A 27,385-nucleotide genomic window follows, 5' to 3' on the forward strand; every position below is an offset into this window, starting at 1 on the left:
AGATTCATCCAGCAGACACAAGGGCGCCCATTCTCATTAGAAGATAGGAGGTTCCATCTCAATATATAGAAAGGGTTTATTAAAGCGAGAGCTGTAAAGTTGTGGAATTCTCTCCCTGAGTCTTACTGGCTGATACATTAGATAGTACTAAATACATTAGGTAAATTAGTTTTCGGTTGATACAGGGACTGGTCATCTTGGAAACAGGAATGAATTTTGGGCTAATTAGCAATTTGCTATTACTTTAGATTCATGCTGCATGGCTGCACAAAATCAGTTCAGTTTGCAGCAACATGTGACCGGTATGTGAATAGATTGAAGCGGCAAAAGGAATATTAACACCAATTAATGAAAGTGTTTTAAAGGAATGACAATATAATGTAGTGCTGCCCTGCACTGGTAAAACTGGTGTTTTTCCGAATTTTTTGACGCCAGCGAATTTTTGCGGGTGTTTCGGAAAAAAATTTCGCCGGCGGCGAATAAATTCGCCCATCACTAGAAATGACTTTAGAGAAAGATCAACTAACCTACAGAGCAATAACCATACTGAAATGCCTCTAAATAGTTAAAGGAAAAAGCCTATAGGATGGCTCATTTATAGGACCCCTGTGTATTGCAGTGTTCTATAAAGAGTATTCTATAAATGTTCATATTTTATGGGCACCATCACATACAGTATGTTATGTGACAGGTATATTACATTAAAAATTAGTGAAATCAGGGGCATTTACAAACTCAGTACAGAATGCAAATTGCAAGTTCCAGGAGTAAATAGTTTTTACTCACAATGCATTATTTTTTCCTCTGAATTCTTCCACAATTGCAGCTACGCTCCAAGATATGTTCTCCTCAGATATGCACCATGGGAAAAAATTAAACTGTGCATTTTTTGCAAATCAGGTATAATTTGTGGCTAACATTTTTAGTGTTTCTGGCCTCTGTGGGGCTTATTGATGCATGTAAAGCTGTGGGAACTAGTGATGGCGCGAATTTGATGCGAATTCCCGCGAGTCGCCGGTTCGAATATATTCACAAAACTGTCGCGAAAATTTGCCAGCGACAAAAAAAATTGGCCGTCGAATGTGCGGCGGCGTCAAAAACGGACGCTGGCATTAAAAATGAGACGTTGGCTCCATTTCGCAAATTTCTCAGAGTTTTGCGAATTTCGCAGGAAATTCGCTCCCCAAATTCGTCCATCACTTGTGGGAATCCCTGCTCATGACTCTAGTATTGCTCCAGTAAATGCACTTGCACTGGATTCAGCAACAGAGGAAGGCCACATAAATTGGCACAGAGCAACTGTGCGGAAGTGCAAGGGATGTTGAGATGAAAGCTTGAGAACCGTGAAAGAAATTGAAAAAATGTCATCAAAATGCAAAACATTTCTGGGTCTTTGTGGCTCCCCTACATCAGCCCCCATTTCTCAACAACCGCAACTCTTTATCTGGATCCGGAGAAGGGAAATATGGTGAGTCCCTTACACAGACATTTATTCTGATTTACCTTTGGATGTGCCATAGCAGACCTTCTGAGTAAATGTTTAAAAATTCTCTACATATTTTGTGATGTGACCGGCACTCTACAACCAGGCCTGGATTTGTGGAAAGGGCACCAAGGCCCGGGCCTAGGGAAGCAGGATTTTAGGGGGCGGCATGCTGCCCAACCACACCCACATTGGTTCAGAAACACTGGAGATGCGCAGGAGATATTATAGTTTTTTAAATTTCACGTGTGCCAATCCCCATTCCTCTGGTCCTGATGAAAATTTGACACCTGACAAGAAATCTCTTATAAAGCTTCACTTTAAAAAACCAAAGTATACAAAATAGCCACTAGATGGCAGTATAATTAATTGCTGTCTTCTGGTATATAAAAATTAACAATAAACAAAACTGGTGTTTTTTTCCCAGAGCATTTTATGCTTAAACTCAGAAAGCTCAGAATTATGGAAATCCCATAGACTCCATTTTATCTAAAAAATCCAAATTTTTAAAAAATGTTTTCCTTTTCCTCTGTAATAATAAAACAGTACCTTGTACTTGATCCAAACCAAGATATAATTCACCCTTTTGGGAAGAAGAAACAGCCTATTGGGTTTATTTCATGTTTACATGATTTTCTGGTAGACTTAAAGGGGTGATTCGCCTTCAAACAACCAGCTGTTTTCAGATAGATCACCAGAAATAATGACTTTTTTCAATGACTTTCTATTTTCTATGTGTGACCGTTTTTCTAATATTGAAGTGTCAAGTGTCTTTTTTCACCATCTGAAGCAGCTCTAGGAGGGGGGTCGCCAACCCTGTAAACTGTTCTAAATGGATCATTTAGTTGATACATTTCTTATCTTTGTCCCTGCTGAGCAGAATCTCTGGGTTTCATTACAGGCAGCTGTTTGAATTGATACAATAGTTGCTAATACTCCAGAGATGCTGCTGAGAAATGGATCAACTAAATGTTGCAAAATTGTAACCGTTCAGAATCTGCACCTGAATTACTGAGCTGCCAGACTGAAAGACCAGAGACAGGGACATTACACTTAGATTTTGGAAAAACAGTAAAAAATAAATAATGGAAAGTAATTGGAAAAAGTCTTTATTTCTGGGGAACAATCTAAAAACAACTGAATTTAAAAAGTGTTTGGAAGGTGAACAACCCCTTTAAGGCATGAAGATCCAAATTACGGAAAGATCTGTTATCTGGAAAGCCCCATGTCCTGAGCATTCTGGATAACAGGTTTCTTACCTGTAAAGGTCATAAACAGAATTACACTGTAATTGTGAGTACAGCATTTTTTTTAAGGGGTGGATCACTTTAAGTTAACTTTTAGTACATTATAAAAAATTCCCATTGTCTCAGAATATGAATGTCTATGTCATACTATAAGTTCCTTTAAATGTGAACAACTCCTGCTTGAAGGTGGCATGTTGGGCAAATAAGGACTTTTCCAGTATAGCCTAAACTAGACAAATCCCAACATTTACAATCTTTTTCACAGCGGTGGGAGAATCACTATATACTTTTCTGTTTTCACAAAACTTGTATTAAAAACACACAAAGACAAACTAGTTTGCATAAATGGAAAATGAACTTTTATAACATTCCCTCATATAATTATTTTTTTCATTTTACATGTACAAATACAAATACAATATATTGGAGACGGCTGATATAAGAAAAATTAGCACAGTCATTTTTTGTAGTTTCAAGGCACAGAGCAAGAGAAAATAATGTAACAGGTGAAGTAACTGCATCAATGTTGTGCGCGCAACTTCATGGGGCCGATTCATCAATAGTCGAATATCGAGGGTTAATTAACCCTCGATATTCGACTGGGAACTAAAATCGTTCGACTTCGAATATTGAAGTCGAACGATTTTGCGCAAATCCTGCGATCGTACGATCGAAGGATTTTTCGTTCGATCGAACGATTAAATCCTTCGAATCGAACGATTCGAAGGATTTTAATCCAACGATCGAAGGAAAATCCTTCGATCAAAAAATCACAGGCAAGCCTATGGGGACCTTCCCCATAGGCTAACATTGACTTCGGTAGGTTTTATCTACCGAAGTAGGTGGTCGAAGTATTTTTTAAAGAGACAGTACTTCGATTATCGAATGGTCGAATAGTCGAACGATTTTTACTTCGAATCGTTCGAATCGTTCGAATTCGATCGAATTTAACCAATTCGATGGTCGAAGTACCCAAAAAATACTTCGAAATTCGAAGTTTTTTACATTCTAATTCTTCACTCGAATTTAGTGAATCGGCCCCCATGTGTCTTGTGCATGTTTTCAATGATAAGTTAAATGTGTAAGCGACACCTTAGAACAGTGCTGTCCTACTGACGGCCTGTGGCCTCCCCACACACGCAGGCCTGGATTTGTGGAAAGGCCACCTAGGCCCGGGCCTAGGGTGGCAGGATTTTAGGGGGGCGGCATGCTGCCCAATCACACCCACATTGGTTAAAAACACTGGAGTTGCGCTGGAGATACAATAATTTTTTTAATTTCCCATGTGCAATAATCCCTATTGCTCCGGTCCAGATGATGAAAATTTGGACGAATAAAGGGAAGGGAACAGGGGCGATGAATGCCAGTGGGCCTAGGGGCGCCAACTATGTAAATCCATCCCTGCACACACAAAGGTTTAAATGGGCTCACAGGCCCGGATTTGTGGCAAGGCCACAAAGGCCTGGGCCTAGGGCGGCAGAAATTCAAGGGTGGCATGCTGCCCAGCCACATTTAAGTAAGTATTCAAGATGTGCACATGGGTATATACGTGCACGCACAAGCGAACGGGGAGGATGATGTGGACGGGAAGGGGAGGGTGACGCCGACAGGAGGGGAAGGGAAAGGAAGGGAAGAAAGACGCTGATGGGGAGGGGGAGGTGGACGGGGAAGGGGAGGCAGTAGGGGAGGGAGACGAGGAAAGGAAGGGGGATACAGACAGAGAGTGGAGATGCATACAGGGGGGTGATGAGCGGAGATGGCCTAGGGGCGCCCCGTTTGTAAATTCGGGCCTGACAACTGGGACTCATTTATCAACACTGGGCAAATTTGCCTGTGGTCAGTAATGCATGGCAACAAATCAAATTGTTCTACCTGCAGCTATCTGACAAAAACAATCACTGACTGGTTGCTGTGGGTTACTGCCCATGGGCAACGTTGCCTGCTGTTGATAAAAGAGTCCCACTGTGTCCTAAAATAATGGAAAAAAAGAAGTCAGTCCTACCGCATGCAATAAGCAGCATGTCACATTTACAACAACTATACAAGTTCCAAACAAAAGCAGAAGACATTAAAGTGGTAATTTACTTCATTTTCTGCAACATGCCCACTTTTGTGTTTTCCCTAGCCATTTCTGGCTTTTACAGCTTTCACAACGCAGTCCCATTTGCTTTCTTTGCGATCAAGCTTTTGTTTCTTCATCATTTTGTTTTGATAGGGATCATTATCTTCATCTTCAGCCTCTGAGACAATCTCCATTTTCTGAATGATCAGCTTAATTAGGTCATTTTGCTTCTGCATCATTGTAGTGAGATCCTTCAACCTAGCGCACACAGGATCAGAGACACAGTTATCAAAATCAAAATATGAAGTATAAGAGCACAGTCCAGGCACAAGGACACTGTTAATAAGACTCTGCAATCAAAACAAACCTGTTTTTCTGTTTCCAAAGCTCCAATTCCATTGTTTCGTCATTGCTAGGAATTTCTTGTTTCAAATCCTCAAAACAGGAAAAATAATAAAAAAGATTCTGGGAAAGGGAAAAAAAAAGAGTCGAATTATGTGTTCTAGGACAATATAAAAAAAAACTCCTATTAAAAAGTTTGACAGTTGAAATCAAATAAGAAATTTTAATTATCCAAAAAAGCTCTACAATACAGTACAGTTCAACACCCATGCAAATGTCATGGCCAAGAAAATATTTTCATCTTCTTAAAAATCAGACAAATACTACTTACTGATGTGAAAGAAATTCCCCAGATTCTTGGTCTGTTGGGGTACACGGTAATATAGATTTGATCCACACGTTTCAAAAACCAGAAAGGAAGCTTCTTCTCTAAACTTGTATGAAGGCTTACCTAAATACATTCATGAAGTCAGCTTTAGTGTTTGGTATTGGTACTGGATACTAGTCTCATGAGCCTACATAGAATGTCAGCAGTGATTTTAAAAGGGGCTGACATGCAAACACTTCTCCTGGCTGCCCAGTTTGCCCATAGGCTATTCTTAACTTTGCAAATATAGATTACTCCTCACTGGAACAAACTAGAATTGGAAGAGGACACCAAGGGGCACATTTACTTAGCTCGAGTGAAGGATTAAAATAAAAAATACTTCGAATTTCGAAGTATTTTTTTGGCTACTTCGACCATCGAATTGGCTACTTCGACCTTCGACTACAACTTCGACTTTGAATCGAACGATTCAAACTAAAAATCGTTCGACTATTCGACCATTCGATAGTCGAAGTTCTGTCTCTTTAAAAAAAACTTCGACCACCTACTTCGCCACCTAAAACCTACCGAGCACCAATGTTAGCCTATGGGGAAGGTCCCCATAGGCTTTCTAAGTAATTTGGGATCGAAGGAAAATCGTTCGAATGATGAATTAAAAACCTTCGAATCGTTCGATTCGAAGGATTTAATCGTTCGATCGAAAGATTTTTCCTTCGATCGTTCGATCAAACGAATTGTGCTAAATCCTTCGACTTCGATATTCGAAGTCGAAGGATTTAACTTCGAGGGTCGAATATCGAGGATTAATTAACCCTCGATATTCGACCAATAGTAAATGCGCCCCCAAATATAGTTTATAGTTTATTTGTTTACTTGTGACTTGAGAAATGGTGGTTACAAAATGAACAGCTGGAGATCCACATATGCTTCATTATTGACTTAAAGGATAAGTAAACCTTAAAAATAAGTGAATGTAAAATTGATGAGGGTGTTATTCTAAGAACTTTTGCAATGTACATTTATTATTTATTTTTTTTTAAATCCCAAGATATTAAAGGATACATGTGCTGTTAATATGAATGAATTTTGTTCCAACAGCGCCACCTGCTGGTCAGTTTCCCACCAGTCTGACCACAAAGTAGTCAAGGAAGTTGTCAGGAGAAAGAAAGAGGCTCCTCTGATGTTCTTCTGCTTAGGAAAGATTTGAGAAAGTTTTCTAATTGTTTTCCTAACCAGAAGAACATCAGACCAGGCCTTTTTTTTTCTCCTGACAACTTCCTTGACTACTTGGTGGTCAGACTGGTCAGAAATTGACCAGCAGGTGGTGCTGTTGTAACAAAATTCCTTCATATTAATGCAGATGTATCCCTTAATATCTCGGGATCCAAAAAAATAAATGATGAATGTAAATTACAAAAGTGCTTAGAATAGTACTCTCATCAATTTTACATTCACCTATTTTTAAGGTTTACTTATTCTTAAGTAAGAATAAGGGGATTATTTAGTATTTCAATTATCTTAAATTAGTTTGGAGCAATCAGAATAAGGGGGGGGCAATTGTTCCAATGGTCATTGGTTTTTTTTTTTGTGCATGATAAGGTTTTTTGCCTACATAAGCTCTTCGGCGAGGTTTATTTAATTGATGCTAGACAGTTATGTGTTATTTATGTGTTATTTATCTCCCAACCTCAAATTATTATAAAAAAAAGCTTATATTTTAGTTCCTGGCTCGGAGGCAAGTTTTAGATGCATAAAATACAAATGTAATGCCGAAAAGAGCCCCTGTGGCCTGCTAGTTTACAAAAGGGCTACAAAATAGCCAATCACAGCACTTATTTGGCACCCCCCCAAACTTTTTCAATGCTTGTGATGCTCCCCAAATCTTTACACATTTGATATATACCGTATTATTTGTTCATGTTGTGTTCTACTTTTGGCACAGAAACTAGAGCTTTGAAAAATTGTAACCAATGAAATAATGCTGACAGTAGATCTTACATTTTGTACATATTCAGCCTGATCATAGAAGTTATTGATTGATATAGAAATGTTTGTGCTACTCGCCTGCATGGCAGTTCTTTTCAGGCATGCATTGCGTTGAACTTCTGCAATGTCCCCGACAGCCAAACCAATCTATAACATAAAAATAGGTGCGTTTGTTATTGTACGGAAAAAATAACATTAACCAGTGTTTCTAGTACTCACTCAGCTAGAACTGCTACATCACAGTTAATTCACTTACAAATCACGTCTGGAAGGCTTTTTTTTACTATGACCTGGGGGAAAAGTGCAATAAGATCATACCCCCAAATCTGGCTGCACTTTGCACCTCACACCAGATTAAATCCAGCTCAAAGGCAGACCACCAAATCCACTATTTTAGGATTTGTCAGAGTTTGCAAAAGCAACAGTTATGGCCCATGTGGCCCCTGGATTCGGTACATCTCTAGGGCACAGCGTTTGTGAATGCAGGCCAGTCATGTCCTAAGCCACTACTGGATTCTCTGCAACTCCCTTACTTGCAAGGGCTGAGTAAAGTTAAAGGAACAGTAACATAAAAAAATAAAAGTGTTTTAAAGTAATATAAATATAATGCAGTGTTGCCCTGCACTGGTAAAACTGCTGTGTTTGCTTCAGACACACTACTTTTGTCTATATAAATAAGCTGCTGTGTAGCAATGGGGGCAGCCATTCAAAGGAGAAAAGGCTCAGGTTACACAGCAGATAGATAAGCTCTGTAGAACATAATGGTGTTATCTGTTATCCACTATTTAGCCTGTGCCATATAGCCTTTTTTTAAGTTCTGCTATTGCTACACAGCAGCTTGTTTATATGAACTATAGTAGTTTTTATGAAGCAAGCACACCAGTTTTACCAGTGCAGGGCAAGAGTGCATTATATTTTCATTACTTATAAAGCACAGATTGCAGTAATTTTCTGCACTCTGCCTCCCTACTCGTCAGCAGCCAGCACTCTTTTTCAACCTCCAAAAATATAGGTGCACGTCACACGGTATCCACTTTTACCAGCTCTAAATATCAAACATGTAGAAGACAGCACCATCAAGGAATATATATTTAAAAAGCCTTTATTAGCATCTTGTGGCTTTGATGTGAAAAACTGCAACGTTTCAGGCCTTTACTCTGCAGCTTGATAAAGGGCTGAGTAATGGCCTGAACCGTTGCACCTTTTCACATCAAAGCCATAAGAAGCTATATTCCTTGATGGTGATGTCTTCTACATTTTTGATGAATGATAACATAATTAACAAGTGAGGCTATAAAAATATTGCTTGTTTATTTATTAGGGATGCACTAAATCCACTATTTTGGATTCGGCTGAACCCCCGAATCCTTAGCGAAAGATTTGGCCGAATACCGAACCGAATCTGAATCCTAATTTGCATATGCAAATTAGGGGTGGGAAGGAGAAAACATTTTTTACTTCCTTGTTTTGTTACAAAAAGATTTGTCACATTGCAAAACATCCTATTAAAAACCCAGAAAGCTCTGCATTTATGTGGTCTCATGACCAGCTCATGGGCTGGAGATTGGTGCATGTTTTCAAAGCACTTTGTTTTGTATATAGGCATCCAAGGGACTCTACCCCTAAAGTTGCCTGGGCATGGGCCCTCAAGTGTCTTAATAGACCAAGACACAGCCTGCACAAAAAATATTTTATGTGTACAAAATACAGATAAAACGCATGTTAAGTCTTATTAATTAATCATTTCCATTTTTGGTGTTTTGTTCCTATTAGTACAAGCACTGATAAATCCGGTAGGCAGGTGCATGTTATTGGGCTGTACTGAACAATTAGTGGAGCCTTTGTCTACCTGATTTTTCCTATGATCTGGTCTGAGTCTATGGGTTGAGATGCTAAAAGGAATAAAGTAGGAAATATGTTGGATATATGAGAAGAGCAGGATACAATTCTGAAACTCATACCAAAAACTTACAAGCAAATTCATAAGTAGGATTGGTATCAACAATGTAAACACAATAAGGTGGATAAACGTAAAGAATGGGAACTGTATTTGGTCATCAAGAAGCGGTTTAAGGAATCCTTCTTGATAGTTAATATCTCCCAACATCATAGTGAATGACTGCATTAAGGCAAAGTAGGGTCTGCTGAAGGTCATCTATAATGAAAATAACAAACAGAGAAAAATGTGAGATTTGTTAAACTTTGAGAAGAGCGGTGATCTTTCAGACCCCTTCAACTTAACTGAGCTAAATTGTACAAAATATGGAATGTACATACAGTGGTGCTTGAAAGTTGTTAACATTTTTATATGAATGTGACCTAAAACATCATCTGTAAGTCATACAAGTACATGAAGAAAATCTAGTTAAACAAATGAAACAAAAATCATTATATTTGGTCATGTATTTTTTGAAAAAATAATCCAATAACATAACTGCGTGTGGCAAAAGTAAGTGAATACCTGAGAGTCACTTTGGACGGCTTGCCATCATTGATGGAACAATGAATTCAGAGCTATACCAGAGAATTCTAAATGAAAATGTCAAGACATCTGTGTGTAAACTGAATCTCAAGAGACAGTGGGTCATGCGGCAAGACAACGATCCTAAACATGCAAGTATTTCTACCAAAGAATGGTTAAAGAAGAATAAATTGCAGATAGTATCACTCTGGAGAACCATTGTTTCATCAGTCAGTTATCCTTTTATTTAGAAAATGCACTACATGTTTCAGATAAAGGATCCTTCCTCAGGTGCTTGTATAAACAATCACCTGAGGAAGGATCTTTGATCCGAAACAAATTTTGCATTTTCTAATAAAAGGATAACTGACTGATGAAACAATGGTTCTCCATAGTGATACTATCTGCAATTTGTGACAGTTTGGAAGGTCTGGTGGTACCTTACTCTGAAGGTTTAACCTCTTATACTTGATAACCAAGGATAACATCATCCACAAAGTGTGTATACCTTTAAAGAAGAATAAAGTGAATATTCTGGAATGGCCAAGTCAAAGTCCTGACCTTAATCCAATTGAAATGTTGCAGGAAAGTCTAGAGTGAGTGGTGCATGTGAGGAAACCCACCATCATCCAAGAGCTGAAGCTATTCTGTATGGAGGAATGGGATAAAATTCCTCCTAGTCGATAAGCAGGACTGATCAACAGTTACCACAAACATTTAGGGGCAGAATTAATCAAAGGTCGAATTTCAAAGTTATGTGAATTTTTTTTTAACTTTAAAAATAAAGCTGAATGTACCTCCAACTCGAATGGGAGGTTATTTATGAAAAAAACTCGAACATCTAATATTCGATCGAATACGAACGACCTAAAAATTTGCATTGAATTCAAATCAAGTTTTCCTCTGAAAAAACACCTTGAATGTCAGGAAGTCAATTAACATATTCAAATGGTTCAACAGACCTCTGCCATTGACTTGTACATGAACTCGACAGGTTTTAGGTGGCGAATATTCACATTAGAACTGTTTCCAGGGTTGAGGTGTGATAAATCTCACATTCAAATACGAGTTGGTGATTTCAAATTCGAATTTGAGTTTGACCAAAAAAAAAAATCTGAAAATTCAAATTCAAATTTACCATTCAAACCTTAATAAATCTGCCCCTTAGTTGCAGCTATTGCTGCACAAGGGGTCACACCAAATGCTAATTCACTTACTTTTGCCACATGCAGATATGCTATTGGATAATTTTTTCAATAAATCCATGATTTTCTTCATGTACTTTTATGACTTGTTCGAGAATCAGATTGATGTTTTAGGTCACATTCATATAGAAATATATTTCAAGCACCATTACAAATTATAAGCATGATTAATATTTCCGATGGGTTTTTGAACTCATTGAATTAACCTTGACTTTCTTGCCATCATTCTACTTACATCACGGATTCCTCATAGACAAAACTAAGTTATACGGTTTGTTTTAATTTTTTATGTATTTAATCTTGCCAACCCCCTGCACAGTGGTTGGCTTTGACTGTAAAAAGCTCACAGCCTATGCTAAAAAAGTTATACCCCAGACACAATAAATACAGATCAGAAAGCACACTGCATTGTCTGGTTTCTGGTCATCTTAAATCTTAAATACAGTGTATAGTTATGTCAGCAATAAAGCACTGCTATTATTATTCAGGATGCACCAAATCCACTATTTTGGATTCGGGTGAACCCCCGAATCCTTCGTGAAAGATTCGGCCAAATACCGGACCGAATCCGGATCCTAATTTGCATAAGCAAATTGTTTTGTAACATAAAGTCACGCGATTTCCCTCCCCGTCCCTAATCACCCCTAATTTGCATACACAAATTAAGATTCAGATTTCGTTCTGCCAGCCAGAAGGATTCGAATCCGAATCCTGCTGAAAAAGGCAGAATCCTGGCCGAATCCCGAACCAAATCCTGGATTTGGTGCATCCCCAATTATTAGTTTAGAGGTATTTCAATAAAATAAAGTACAGTGCTGAAACTACAGCTTATAGTACCAGCCTGCAGAGACACTGGATTAAAGCATGCAGCAAACCTGGGGGTAGAGAAAAATATGGAAACTCAATCCAAACGCCAGAATTAGGAAAAAGAAGAGAAATACGATTCGCAATAGGGTTCTCAAAATCTCCCAAAACATCACAATGTAAATTCCATAACTTTCAAACCTGTAAAAAAGATCAACATTGGGAACATGTTATTTCCTTTTAAATAATTAACTTTGCAGCTTTTTGTAGAAATGCACATAATGAAAAAAAAGGATATATTTATAGACACCTGCCTACAATAACCAACCCTCACCTTATAATATACTCACTGATTAAACAGAAAGCGCTGTCCCATTTGCACTGACTTCGGGGAGACAGATGTCATGGTGGGTTAATAGCAAAATCTGACTACTGCTCAAGTCTGAATGATAAGTCTGATTATGAGTGTAATGTTACAATAAGTAGGGTACCTGTCTCCAAAGTTACTGCAACAGGCACAAAGCTTTCTACTTACAAGCAAATCTGCATCAGCCTAAAAGCAAGCAGTAAAAAGACCAAGAAGCAAATTGTTGCAAATTATCCAAATTCAACAAAACTTTTCCTGTTAACAATCTCCTGTTCTCATGAAAATGCTCATACATTTCCAATACAGGTGTGGGACCTGTTATCCAGAATGCTTGGGACCTCGGGTTTTCTGTATAACAGATCTTTCCGTAATGTAGATCTTCATACTTTACTAAAATAAGTTTACTAAAATAAGATTTAAAATGGATTAAACCCAATAAGATTATGTTGCCTTCAAGAAGGTTTAATTATATCTTACTTGGAATCAAATACAAGCCATTGTTTTTTAATTATAGAGAAAAAGCAAATAATTTTTAAAAAAATTTATTTATTTGGACTGGAGTCTATGGGAGGTGGCCTTACCATAATTCGGAGATTTCTGGATAATGGGTTTCTGAATAACGGATCCCATACCTGTACTTGTCTTCTTAGACAGTTTTTATTAAGAACCTTAACACAATATTAGATGAAAATACTGGTCACTTTTGTTCTCCATTTAAGATCTGGCAATATTCTGTTATTTCCTAAAGCAAAATTTAAACTTTTTTAATATTAGGAGAGAGAAAAGCCAATTAAACGTATCTTTAATGTGATTTCAGTAGCATTCTTCTGCCTCTAGGAAACTTTCATTCATCATAAACTAATAGTCTTTTTAACTTGAAGAGAATTATGAAATATATGGTGAACTAAAGCCTAAAAAAGAAGTAGGGTGGAAATGTATAACATTATGTTTTATCTACCGGCCCAAAGCAACCAAATCCCTGTAGCAGGGAAGATCTGTGCCTCTAAAATTCCCCCTAGTAGCCCCCCATCTTCTTTTCTGCTGATTTACAGCACATGCTCTATTCTGCTGTCACTTACCTAACAATATAATATAATAACAATATTCTATATATATAGAATGTAAATGCAAAGATACAAGTCTAATTAGCAATTCATTCCAGTTCACATTATATGGTGGCTCAGAAACCAGCAATTAGCATCAGAATCTTCTGACAGACAAACTCTATTTTCTGCTTGATGATTTGCAACAAACCCTAAGCTTGGCTTCTCAACAGCTGCCTAGAGCCCGCTGAGCAGTTCAGTGTGGCTAACACTCAAATGAAAATTGTAAAATGTAACATTTTATGAGCTTGTCCAAGAAATCATCCAAGCCCCTCTTAAACAGCCATCACATCATCATCCAGCAGTGCATTCCACAACTTCACTGTCAGTGGCCTAATGTTACTGGGCCGCATAGCAAATTCATTTTATGGCCCCCAACATAACCACAAGTTGCCCTTTTTTACCAATATATTTTGAAATTGCTCATTAATTAGGGTCTCATAGGGCCCCTATACCTCCTGGGCAACCCCGGCAGACGCAGGGTCTGCTTCCTCTGTAGTTACGCCCCTGTTCACTGTCCTCACGTATGTCTAATCACCACAACACCCTTAGTGATTTAGTCTCAACACAAACAAAATACTAGAGTCAGACAGTAAAGTCTATAAAAAATAAATTTAAGTCAAAAGCTAGTGGAATTTGCATACTGTGGCTACAATAAATTCTAAATTGTATGAATAGCCCATCAACTTGCACTCCAAGGCATTTTACAGTGCCAGTGGTTGTACACCCAAACAAAGCTCCCACATTCTTGCTACACGCAGAATTAAATAGGCTTAGATAATGTATTGTATTCTTACCTCTGAAGATAAATCAGAAAGTTAACCCAAGATGCAAATACAGCAATTGCTCCAAATTGCCACTGCAAATGTGACACCACAAGTGGAGAGTAACACAGAGATGATACAAAAATGATACTGGATATATAGATGGACCAGTCTATAATGTTGCTTCCGTCAAAGATGTAGGCAAGTTTCTGAAATGTAGGATGGGGTTTAAAACTTTAAAACATAAATACTGATCATAATATAGGCATGCTGAGACTTGATTGCACTGAAGCTGTGCTTAAAGAATAAGTAAACCTTAAAAATAGGTGAATGTAAAATTGACGAGAGTACTATTCTAAGCACTTTTGTAATTTACATTCATCATTTATTTTTTTTGGATCCCGAGATATTAAGGGATACATATGCTATTAATATGAAGGAATTTTGTTACAACAGCACCACCTGCTGGTCAATTTCTGACCAGTCTGACCACCAAGTAGTCAAGGAAGTTGTCAGGAGAAAGAAAGAAAGAGGCTGCTCTGATGTTCTTCTGCTTAGGAAAACAATTAGAAAACGTTCTCAAATCTTTCCTAAGCAGAAGAACATCAGAGCAGCCTCTTTCTTTCTTTCTTTCTCCTGACAACTTCCTTGACTACTTGGTGGCCAGACTGGTGGGAAACTGACCAGCAGGTGGCACTGTTGGAACAAAATTCATTCATATTAACAGCACATGTATCCTTTAATATCTTGGAATTTAAAAAAAATAAATAATGAATGTACATTGCAAAAGTTCTTAGAATAACACCCTCATCAATTTTACATTCACTTATTTTTAAAGTTTACTTATCCTTTAACTGTTATTATCAAAATGTTCTTATAAGGTACCAACACATTCTACAGCACTGTACAATGGAAGGGTGTATGCATCAAAAATACTGATAATCTACAAATACAGCAGGTAAAGGAGGCCCTGCTTATTAGAAAGCACAATTTAGGTGGCTATACATGGGTCCATTTAGTCTTCTCTCCAACTAATCAGCTCATGGATGGATAAGGGGCACCTTACTGTTCTGATTGATCTTGCAAAAAGTATTAACAAATCTGTAAGCTTGAAAAAGGAACTAAAATGTTCTGAAAGCTTGCTATGACTATATTAGTTAGCCAATAAAGTAGGGATGCACCGAATCCACTATTTTGGATTAGGCAAACCCCCGAATCCTTTGCGAAAGATTCGGCCGAATACCGAACCGAATCCTAATTTGCATATGCAAATTATGGGTGGGAAGGGGAGAACATTTTTTACTTCATTGCTTTGTGACAAAAAGTCACACAATTTCCCTCCCCGCCCCTAATTTGCATATGCAAATTAGAATTCGGTTCAGCCAGGCAGAAGGATTCGTCCGAATCCGAAACCTGCTGAAAAAAAGCCAAATCCTGGCGGAATCCCAAACAGAATCCTGTATTCAGTGCATCCCTACAATAAAGATATCACCTTTATACCACTTTTGTTATTTATTAAGGGTTGCCCTGTAACATTTTTACTAACACGGTATAGTAACTTTCCCTGTCAGCCCAAGAACTTTTGGATGCATTTGAAGAATGCAATTCTGGTAAAACCTGAGGAGTGTCCCTATCCTTTTAAGGCAGTCCTTGGGTGACATTTAGGTGCCCACACCATAAAAAACAGCCCCAGACCATCATTACTCCACCAAACTTTACAGTTGGTGCTATTCAAGCTGACACAGCTCCAATCAGTAATAGAAATGTTGTAGTATCACTTTAACAATAAATGCACCACTTGTAAACCAAGGTACCTCCGTATAAGAAAAAACATCACCTGCTGACAGAGTTGCACACCCTCTTTTATGATTCCGAATACACTCATACAAAGCACAAGGCTCATACAGACTCGGGTGTACTGTGTATCCTGTAAAATAAAAAATAAAAAAACAGTAGGAATAGGTAAAAGCTGCTGAATATAACCAGAAACTGTCAAAGTACACAAGAGAATAATAAAAATAAAAATTTTAAATCAAAGAAAACAAAAATCCTGGAAAAGATGCTGGCGGCACTTAGCATTTGGACTGTAAGATAGGAACCAATTAGAATATACAGTATATGGACCTGACAGGAAACTATAGCTTATCTTTGCTTGTGTGAATTCAGGGCCATTGGCTACTCACTGCTTCTGGCAAGAACCATTAGGACACCCCCATCACTTATCTTAAATGCTGACAGGGACCACAGTGGATCTGTGTGGGACCTCCATTAAAGGGGTCGGTAATGATAATTTGTGGCCCAGAGTTAAACAGGCACCATGCTGTATTCATTACTAGTGATGGGTGAATTTATTCAACAGGCGCGAATTCGCTGCAAATTTTCCGCGTTTCACGGCAGCAAATACATTTGCGAAATTTGACGGCTACAAGTAAACGGACACCCATTGATTTTAATAAGCGTCGAATGTCCAACGAAGGTATCAATTTTGACGCCCGCAAATTGATGCTGGCGTCAAAATTTGAGTTTCCCAAATTTTCCGCCGTCTCGCAAATTCTGCAGGGAATTCGCGAACTTCATGGAAAAGCGAAATGGGACAAATTCGCCCATCACTGTTCACTATTGCCTGCACGATTAGGGGGATTTTGAGTTATGCGATATGTCCCCTTTAAAGCAAGGTTTAGTGGAATATATAGGCCACTAAGCTGTTGATTTGGCTAAAAGTGGAAGTAGCCATATTTGGCCTGTAAATGGCCAGCAAGCTGGTATAATTTTATACAGAAAAAGTCAGGAGGAATTCAACTATGGCTTCATTCAACTGTCCATCCAACTCCTTATCCATCTTACTGTCCTTTCCATGTTACATTAATATTACACCGCTTTAATATTCAATTCACAGATGTACCTTTAGCTGTAATGGTTCAAGCTTTCTGGACATGTTTACACATTCTGGCCTCATGGACGAGTTAAAAATATAGGCTCGCTTCAACCGGTCACAGTGTTCCATTATGCCTATAGATTCCGGACGCACTGTATTGATAATCAGCAGAGTGAGAGGAATAAGACCAAGGGAATATATTGCAAGGTTGAGGAGATGTGCCTTAAATCCATAGGCCATCCTAGAGAAAAATACAGAAAAAAATAATTAAAGAATTCAGAATAACAAAATTCAGAACAACAAAAATAGATATTTGGTTGTATTAATACTCCACTTATATTCCAGCTTCTGGCAGGTTCTGAAATAAGCAAAAAGTAGCAACTACAAAGAACTACTGCGTTTGATTCAGCTTCTACAAGTATGGAATCACTTATCTGGAAACCCGTTATCCAGACAGCTCCAAATTCCATTTTAAAGAAGTAATTCTAATTTTTTAAAAAAAAAGAATTTCTCTGCAAAAATAAAACATTACCTTGTACTTGATCCTAAATAAGCTGCATGGACACACACTGATGGCAAAACAATCCCAATGGGTATGTTTAAAGGGGAAAGATCACGAAAATGAAAATTTAATATAAGCTTCATCATACTGAAATAAGAAATTTTAATACAGTCAATTAAAAATTCTGTACCATTTCTGAAATAATCAAGTTTATCTTCACTATCCCTCTCTCAGCATCTGTTTCTCTTCATTCTCTCTTCATACAGGATTTGGGTGTCAGATATCCACTGACAGTTAGATCCATTATATCTTATAGGGGGCTCCTTTTGCCTAGAAGATGTAATAGAGCTCACTCTATTCAAATCACCAGACATCATGTCTCTCTACATGCAGGATTTGTGCAAAAGGCAGTTATTTTGTTAGATTTTGTTTGTACTGGAATCAGTTATTTAAGTGAGCTCTTATATATCTGCTTGGAAAGGAAGCCGACCTATAAGATATATTGGATCTAACTGTCAATAAATAACTGACACCCATCTCCTGCATGAAGACAGAATGAAGAGAAACAGATGCTGAGAGAGGAATAGCGAACATAAACTTGATTATTTCAGAAATGATGAAGAATATTTAATTGATTGTATGTACAAAGTTTCTTATTTCAGTATGAAGAAGCTCACATGAAGCCCCTTTAATGGTCAAATGATTTTTACCAGACATTGGGTATGGTGATACAAATGATGAAAAACCCTTATCTGGAAACCCCCAGGTCCCAAACATTCCAGATAATAGATCCTATACTAGTACTCAGCTGTTAGATTTGAAGCAAAAAAAGGAGTGTCAGCAATAGGTTGCAGTATTTTAGGGCACAATTCCATTGTTGGAGTTGTAGGGGTGTTGTGTGCCATTTGTGCCTCTGGGCTATCTTTAAATATTTTCTACACTATGTCATTTACCAAAATTTGTTTTTTCTAAACAGTTTTGCTGTGTCTTAAAGCACCACCATTGATTTTGCTGTTTAGATGGAATCTGGGAAGTGATACCAAAAAGCTACAACTGAATTATTTAACTATAATGTTCCCAGAAGTTACAAATACAAAGTTGTTTTTATTATTGATTTAATGTTATTCTCTAAATTTGTTTACATGGTTCATAGAACCTCTTCCTACTAGATATAGCAATACATAGTAACATAGAAAATTAGGTTGAAAAAAACATATGTCCATAAAGTACGACCTTTTCACTTTTTTTAACCTGCCTAACTGCCAGTTGATCCAGAAGAAGGCAAAAACCCCCATCTGAAGCCTCTCCAATTTGCCTCAGAGGGGGAAAAAATTCCTTCCTGACCCCCAAAATGGCAATCGGACCAGTCCCTGGATCAACTTGTACTATGAGCTATCTCCCATAACCCTGTATTCCCTCACTTGCTAAACACCATCCAACCCCTTCTTAAAGCTATCTAATGTATCAGCCTGAACAACTGATTCAGGGAGAGAATTCCACATCTTCACAGCTCTCACTATAATAAACCCCTTCCGAATATTTAGGCGGAACCTCTGTTCTTCTAATCGGAATGGGTGACCTTGTGTCAGCTGGAAAGACCTACTGGTAAATAAAGCATTAGAGCGATTATTATATGATCCCCTTATATATTTATACATAGTTATCATATCACCCCTTAAGCGTCTCTTTACCCTCTGTACCCGATCCTGTAGCCAGTTTCCTATCCATGTGCAAACGACTTCATTAAGCCCAACAGACCTTTGTTTAGAAAGCAATGCTTGTTTATTTTGTTTTGGAAAAACTTTTTCAAAAGATCACTCTGCCCAGTTTGGTGCCACAATGATTGCCAACAACTTTTCCTGTCTGGAAGGATGGCCACTGGAAAAGCATTCAGAGGTTCAAATGGTACACAACAACACCAACAATGGATATGTACCATAAATACTGCAACCTTTGTGCTGACAGAAAGATGGGAAGAATACTGTAAAGTAAAAGAATGGGGCATAACGTTAAAGCAGGGCTTAAAGGAGAAGGAAAGGTTAAAACTAAGTAAGCCTTATCAGAAAGGTCCATCTAAATATACCAGTAAACCCCCAAAGTAGTGCTGCTCTGAGTCCCCTGTCAAAAGAAACACTGCATTTCTTTCCTTCTATTGTGTACACATGGGCTTCTGTATCAGACTTCCTGCCTTCAGCTTAAACCTCATTGCCCTGGGCAAGAGCATGCTCAGTTTGCTCCTCTCCCCCCACCCCTCCCTTCTCTACTGTAATCTGAGCCCAGAGCAGGGAGAGAATCAGGCAGGAAGTGATGTCACACCACATTAATACTGCAGCTCCTAGTCTAAACAAACAGAGAGTCTCTAGAGCTTTTTACTCAGGTATGGTAAAATATTCTACAGAATAAATATAGCATTCTAGCTTGCACTATTGCAGCTAATCTATTGGCAATAAAATGCCTCCGTAGCTTTCCTTCTCCTTTAAAGGAGAAGGAAAGGCTAAAATTAAGTAAGCTTTATTAGAAAGGTCTATATAAATACACCGGTAAAGCCTCAATGTAATGCTGCTCTGAGTCCTCTGTCAAAAGAAACACCACATTTCTTTCCTTCTATTGTGTACACATGGGCTTCTGTATCAGACTTCCTGTTTTCAGCTTAAACCTCCAGGGCATGGCCTTGAGCATGCTCAGTTTGCTCCTCTCCCCCTCCCTGCTGTAATCCGAGTCCAGAGCTATAGTGAGCAGGGAGAGACTCAGGCAGGAAGTGATGTCTCACAAAGCCAATATGGCAGCTGCTATCCTAAACAAACAGAGAACATTTCTAGAGCAGTTTACTCAGGTATGGTAAAGCATTCTGCAGAATACTGTAGTGTTATAGCTTGCACTATTATGGCTAATCTATTGGCAATCAACTGCTTCAGTAGCTTTCCTTCTCCTTTAAGTCAAAGATCAAACCCATTTTAAAATAAAGAAATGTGTAGTTATTCAATTTTCTTGTGTAACAGTACTTAGTAATTAGGTACATACCATTTCATAAGCAAATATTCCTTACATACAGGATGAGACAAAAGATCTATACGCTGATGTTGCACCATGGCCTAGAAGAACACAAGAATAGCGTTATGGAAGGTGTTTTGGTAACCGAGGATGAGTAGAGTATAACAGTGCTTTATTAGCAGGTTCCTGCAGCCATTACACTTCAACAGTAGCTTCCAACTCTATTACTCTTAAGCAGTATAGAAAGTACTACGTATACACAGTATAACTCTTGAGCACAGTGACACCTACAGGCCCTTTGTATAAACACCACAGAAGTTTTAAAGGAACTATTCAGCTTGCCCTGAAAACACTGATGCACCTTTATTTTCAAACAAATTGCCAAAAATTCTCAGTTGGACTGAAATCAGGCTTTGATTGGACCATTGCAGATGATGTCCCTTTTTATTTTTGTGTCACCCCAGTGTTATTTTGGCTTTGTTTTTTTTAGGACAAATGAAAGAGGAAAAGTATTTTAGACTGAAAATCCAACCTGCATATGTCTCCCCTTGGTAGATCATTCTCTAACCAGGATAGGAAAAGAGCTGTACATTCAAGGTACAATCATTTGCCTGTTGGTCCTTTTCAAGTGTTATCATGTTTTATTAGTTACTTGTATTTCATTAATAAAAGTTATTTATAAAAGTTATTCCATTGTCATTATTCTAACCACACGATCCATGGGCTAAAATTGAGATTTGAATTGCACTGAATTCGTGTTTTGCTATTTCTGCCTTTTGTGTTAAACCATAAAACAGCCCTGGTTGCCGAAATCCACTAATTCTAGCTTATTAGTGATGTCTCAGATGAAGTGTTTATTGCATCTATTGTTAAAATAATAATAATACATGTTAAAAGGCCAGAATATACTGAAATGAAGATGACATAATAAGAGGCCACAGAAACAGATGAGCAGTTTGTTGGACCCACATCCTGCACATAGGCTGCCAGTTAGCCAGTCCTGGTCTACGTTGTTCCAATAACTCAAGTTTTATTTCCTTCAGTTCGTACAGTTACAAAATGATATTTATATAGTTTTAAAACGTACATTTAAAGTTGTTAATGGTTCAAAATGTACATTATTTTCCCCCTTGTGCGCTTTTCTGCAATTCAGTGGACACTGAAGACATTTGAAGTTGTATTCTATCTAAAGAAACAGAAGAATGACAGCAAGGTTAGTTTTTAAATATTCATTCTGAAATGTATTAAAACACATTAAATATCACATTATGAGCATCGTTCCTTAATTTATATAATAGTTTAATGTTGTTTGTTTTTATCCCCTAGCTGGAATAAAAATAGCCCCTTAGTGTCTAAAATCTATGGGAGGTTGGTTTGAGTTGTGTTCCCCTCCCCTTATAGACTTATTTAAGGCTTGTATGTTACTTGGTGTATAGGTTTGATAAAGGGCTGGTGAGTCCAGAAACATTGCGTGTTTTGTGGCACAAATAAGCCACATCTATTTACAATATTGGAATGCTGCTGGAATATATTTCTTGGAGTGAATACTTAACCTGGACAGAGAGAGTTACATTTGGCAACCAAAGCTACAAAAAGTGGTAAGAGTGATTGTGTTGCACTACTCCATACAGTATGTTTGTGTTGCTAAAATCTATAAGAGATCTTATTCCTAAACAAAAAGTGAGGTACAAAGCTCAAAGTTGAACTTGCTTGAGCCATTTACAAAAGCATTTGCATCGAAGCACTCCTTGAAACTTGAGCCTAGTGTTGAAATGCCTTCTGAAAAGACTTCTCTAATAAACTGTATATCAATGTATACAACATGTGCAGATGACAGGGTGCAAATATAAAAGCCATGAATCAACACTAGTGATGCGCCGAATTTGCGCGATTCGCCGCCAGCAAATAAATTAGCAAAACGCCCGCGAAAATTCACGTCAAAAACGGGCGCCAGCGTCAAAAACGGGTGCCGGCATTAAAAAAAAAAAGGGGCGCCGGCGTCAAAAACGAGACGCGGTGGCGTTTAGCGAATTTTTCGGCGTTTCGCGAAATTCGCCCATCACTAATCAACACCTGCCTTGAGGGAGTGTACTTTCAGGGTTTCTTTTGTACCTACACAAGTAATTCACTTGCAGCTAGGGGATAGCATTGGTGCCCCAGAAGTGATCCCTTTGACACACATAGCAGCTAATTAATTGATGTAACTTCTCACCTACATTACTCAGTTGTGCACCATTTGGAGCAAGTGCATTCACATATTAGTACAATTAAATTTACGTGTTTTCACCAACTGGCACTTTTATAAAAGCCTTTTTTAAAATGTGCCAATCATCAGAGCTGTCAAATGCAATTCATGGGGTGGTAGAATTCAGCTCCACTAAATGATTTAAGCCAAGACAGCAATGATTTACATCTGTCTGTAATGTGTCTTCAGATATAATAAAGAGGAACATTTTCTGAGTACCCTGGACTTTGCTGTCACTATATGGGTTTCGGAATTGGCGATTTCCCCTCAGTGAGCACCAGAGGGATATGAATTGCTGAGTAACGTGAAATACCCTATATACAAATTATTCAGTGCAAAGTAAATAAAAGACCCCTTTGTGGCCTGTGCCTTCTGTAGTTATCTTATCTGCAAGGGTTGGAGGGGGAACAAATGTATATCTCCCATTCCACACCAATACATCTCTGACTGCATGGGAAAGCAGTATGTCCTAACGGAGCAGAACGAGGTGTGCAAAAAAATGCCCAATTTTTTGCACTTTGCACACTGTGTTCTGTTACATAAATGAAACCTACAGACAATCCAGATTTGTATACTGATTTGGTATGTAATAAATTATACTGGCAAAAATATATTGCAAAACTTACATAGAAGTTAGGACTTTTCTTGTCTCCAGCAGATTCAGTCATACATCTGTCTAATAAAGTCTTGAAAAGAAAAACAATATATACATTGGAAATATCATTGCATCTGCCTCAGTATTCAGATCTAAGGCAGTATTCAGCCCTGATTAAAAATGAATTGGACTGAACAAAATCTGGAACTGGCCCTGCTAACTTGAAGCGGACCCAATTCTTCATACACTCGCTTGAGCTGAGGCCTGTCTGCCCTTTACACCTCCATTGTTTTATGCCACTAACAGTGGTTTCTAAAGGTAATAACAAGGGTTACTTAGATATATCTTTACTAAAACATGCTTTTATATACTTATACACGCGTGAATATTTTCGCGCAACTGCAAACAAAAAAAAATTGTTGTGCTTCGAAATTAGCATGCATAAAAATTGACGCTCGGTAAAATTATTCGGGTGCCTATTGACTTTAATGCGTTTAACTCGCGCCTATATAAATTGGCGCTTGCGTCAAAATTGCTGTGCGTCAAAATTATTTTGACGCCCAATGCGTTTCGTGATTTGTTTTTAACGTTTAGTGAAATTTTTCGCCGTTTCACAGGACAGATTCGCCCATCCATGATTTCCAAAAATAATTTAAAATTATGTCAGACCACAGGGCAGTTTTGTACTTTGCCTCAATCCATTTTAAATCAGTTTGGGAGGGGGTTAAGATGGTGTAATTTTTGTAGTGTAAAAAAAAACTTTTCGAGATTTATTATACCCCGATTTTGATAAATAACCCCCTAAGAGTCCCAGACTCTCAGAGATCCACTCTTGGGGATCTGCATTAAATTCAAAATGAGAATATGCTGAGGACATTTGTATGCTAACTCACACTCATTCATATATGTACACAAAATAATACACACACTCAAATAAATACATTTACACAAAACATTGACATAAGGTACTCAATATGCCAATTTATAAATAAGGGGGCATAACCAAAAGTAAGCATATCCCTTGGGAAGGAAGTTTTCTTTATTTTAGGTGATCACGTTTTTGCAATTCAAGTTTTTTCATAAGTAAGCTTGCAGCCAAGATGTTTTAGAAATCAAGGGGCTGAGTCACTATGGGTCGAATATCGAGGGTTAATTAACCCTCGATATTCAACTAGGAATTGAAATCCTTCGACTTTGAATATCGAAGTGGAAGGATTTAGCGCAGAAAATTCAATCGAACGATCGAAGGATAATTCCTTTGATCGAACGATAAAATCCTTCGAACAAAAAAAGTTAGGCAAGCCTATGGGGATCTTCCCCATAGGCTAACATTGACTTCGGTAGCTTTTCTCTGCCGAACTAGGGGGTCGAAGTTTTTTTTAAAGAGACAGTACTTCGACTATCGAATGGTCGAATAGTCGAACGATTTTTAGTTGGAATCATTCGATTCGAAGTCGTAGTCGAAGGTCGAAGTAGCCCATTCGATGGTCGAAGTAGCCCAAAAAAACCTTCGAAATTCAAAGTTTTTTTACTTCGAATCCTTCTCTCGAATTTAGTGAATCGGCCCCCAAATGTATTCGTTTTTTTTTCAGTTAGAAAAAAACTTGAAGAAGCCTGATTTCTTGAAAATCTCAATTGCTAGCTCATTTATTAAGATCACAATCATATTTAGATGGTATCTTTGTATCTAATAGAATTGTGGTTTGGAGATTTAAACTGATCAAAATGCAGAATATACAAAAATATATGGTATTCTAGAATAAATTGACATTTGGGGCATTGTTAGCTTGCAATCTAATATATAATCTATATATTCAAGCTTTTTTAATTTGAAAAAAACACAAAACTCATGAAACTCGAAATTGCTTTTATTTATTAAAAAGCTTGAATGTCAAAAACTTAATTGATTAAAAACGTGGGGAAAAGAACTATGAGTGCAGAGAAACTGCATTCTAATTCTATCAAACTTAGGGCAATTCTCCATGGACTCGCCAGCTTTTAGATGCTGAATTTTTACATTTAAGTTTTTCGCCCTTAATAAATCGCAAAAATTGGAGTTTCTGAAACTCTAATTCGAGTTTGTGAGTTTTAGGGTAAAATCACTGTAAAGAACTGAACAAATAATATTCTAAACCTTGGTGTTGGCATGCTCAGGAGACATTGGGCATTTTAATGCATTTTGAACATTTTCTCTATATTATTATACTAATGCTTTTTAGGTAATTACAGTTCTACATCTGTACCTTAGAATACATATATTAAAATTGGATTATACAAATATACAAGCAGCATTAAATAGGTTAGGTTGTTCTAAAACAAAAAAAAAATCAATATACAATAAAACCTCAATTTTACATACTCTAATGTTCCCCAGCATTTTACACCATTTTTATGTAGTCCCACCACTAAATAATGCATAATGTATTTCCCTGATTTTACATTTTTGTGGATTTTACACCTTTTTTTTCTTTTCCTCTAAAAACTTTTCAAAAATTATTCAGTAATTAAATCAAAAGAAATGTTAAACTCAACTGGCACTTAAGAATTGAACTTAATCTTCTGATACTAAGTTCAAGATACCTACTTTGAAGGTTTCCGGAAGATAATATATCATTTCAAGAATGGCACACTTGTAACTGGAAGTATGTGAGAATGTTTGCAGGACCTCTTCCCATCTGTATAAAAATACATATATACTGCTCAGTAAATGATGCAAAAGGAGCATTATAGAAGTCATTAGAGATTATTTACAAAGGCAAGTTCAGTGTACAAATACATGCAAATAGGGCACAAGCTGCGTGTGACATTTTCAGGGTGAAGGCCTCGTCACTTTTGGAACACCCACTCAAAACACAGTTTGCATCTGATTCAATGGTCGCAAATCTGGTGTGCCTATTGGCAGAACCTGTTGTGGGAACCCTGGAGCTACCACAAGGATTGAGGTTGGTGGTACCTCCAGAGTGCCCCAGCATTAATAGGTGTAGTTACAACCATTCTTTAGAAGAGGCTGGAGAAACACACTATTGGGGTTATTTATTAAAGTCTGAATGCCAAAAACTCTAAAATTTGAGTTTTACTATAAAAAAACCTTAAATTCTTCAGGATTTATTATACCCTGAGGATGTAAAAACTCAGAATACGAAAATCCATCATCTCAGACCTGTCGAGGTTGTATATAAGTCAATGGGAGAAGTCCTGAAGATATCCTGATATGCGCTGGGTTTCTTGCAATAAGCCGAAGACTTCTTTTTTTCCGGGCAGAAAATCCGGAAAAAAAATCGTACAATTAACATTTTTGTATGATTTTCAGAGTTTTTTTCCCAAACTGTAATTTTTTGCGAAAATGTAATGAAAAATAAGGGGAAATAACCCGTGTGGATTTGGTCGGAGTATATTTCAGAAAATAATGAGATAAATTTGGATTTTGATAAATAACCCCCTAAGTGATGCATGGTAGGTTTAGACACATGTATCATAATTAAACAAGTCTATTTTTCATGTAGAAACAATTTGGTTTCCTCTTTAACTACCCACAAATGATGTAGTCCTGTAGACTGTTTGCATATAAACAAAATATAAGCAGTTTTTAACAACTGATTTCTTACCGTTCAGTCTGAATTGAGGCAAGTACAGCATCTTTTTTCCCATATCGTATTGCTTCATGAATAAACGAAGCTCCATTTGCATTCAGTATAATGGAGGCTCCATTGTCCAGAAGTACGCTGACAGCCTTAGCGTGTCCCTCTCGTCCTGCCAGATGTATTGCAGTGTTCTTTAGAGCAGAAAGAGTGCATGTATTTAACATAAAGTATCTGCCACCAAAACACATTTTTGGAAATATATAAATGTTCCAAAATGGATTGGGTGTGAAACAGGGGTGACATTTACTTCTGACACAAGTGGCACTTCAAAATAATGAGTTTTTAACAATACCTTCTTAGTCACTCACTACCAATAGAAACAAAGATTTAGCCGAAGAGTAAATTTTCTTTGTTTAGTGATGTCTACACTGGGGCTTTGCCTAG

General features: G+C 37.6%; 1 protein-coding gene across 1 annotated transcript in view; it reads right to left on the reverse strand.

Annotated features, from left to right (window-relative positions):
* Positions 1-4,039: 4,039 nt before the first annotated feature.
* The window catches only part of trpa1.S (transient receptor potential cation channel, subfamily A, member 1 S homeolog), a 55,939-nt gene continuing 32,593 nt past the window's right edge, over positions 4,040-27,385 (reverse strand). The window contains exons 15-28 of the mRNA XM_018223798.2: positions 26,966-27,132; positions 25,945-26,035; positions 23,392-23,451; positions 21,608-21,706; positions 20,551-20,621; positions 17,055-17,268; positions 15,990-16,079; positions 14,186-14,361; positions 11,990-12,119; positions 9,421-9,603; positions 7,527-7,595; positions 5,466-5,585; positions 5,160-5,257; positions 4,040-5,050 (exon numbers count right to left, since the gene is read on the reverse strand). Of these exons, the coding sequence (XP_018079287.1) occupies positions 4,852-5,050; positions 5,160-5,257; positions 5,466-5,585; positions 7,527-7,595; positions 9,421-9,603; positions 11,990-12,119; positions 14,186-14,361; positions 15,990-16,079; positions 17,055-17,268; positions 20,551-20,621; positions 21,608-21,706; positions 23,392-23,451; positions 25,945-26,035; positions 26,966-27,132 (1,767 nt within the window). The 3' untranslated portion in view covers positions 4,040-4,851. The remainder of the gene's footprint in view (positions 5,051-5,159; positions 5,258-5,465; positions 5,586-7,526; positions 7,596-9,420; positions 9,604-11,989; positions 12,120-14,185; positions 14,362-15,989; positions 16,080-17,054; positions 17,269-20,550; positions 20,622-21,607; positions 21,707-23,391; positions 23,452-25,944; positions 26,036-26,965; positions 27,133-27,385) is intronic.

The sequence above is a fragment of the Xenopus laevis genome, chromosome 6S (assembly GCF_017654675.1).
Source record: "Xenopus laevis strain J_2021 chromosome 6S, Xenopus_laevis_v10.1, whole genome shotgun sequence".
Classification (NCBI taxonomy): Eukaryota; Metazoa; Chordata; class Amphibia; order Anura; family Pipidae; genus Xenopus; species Xenopus laevis.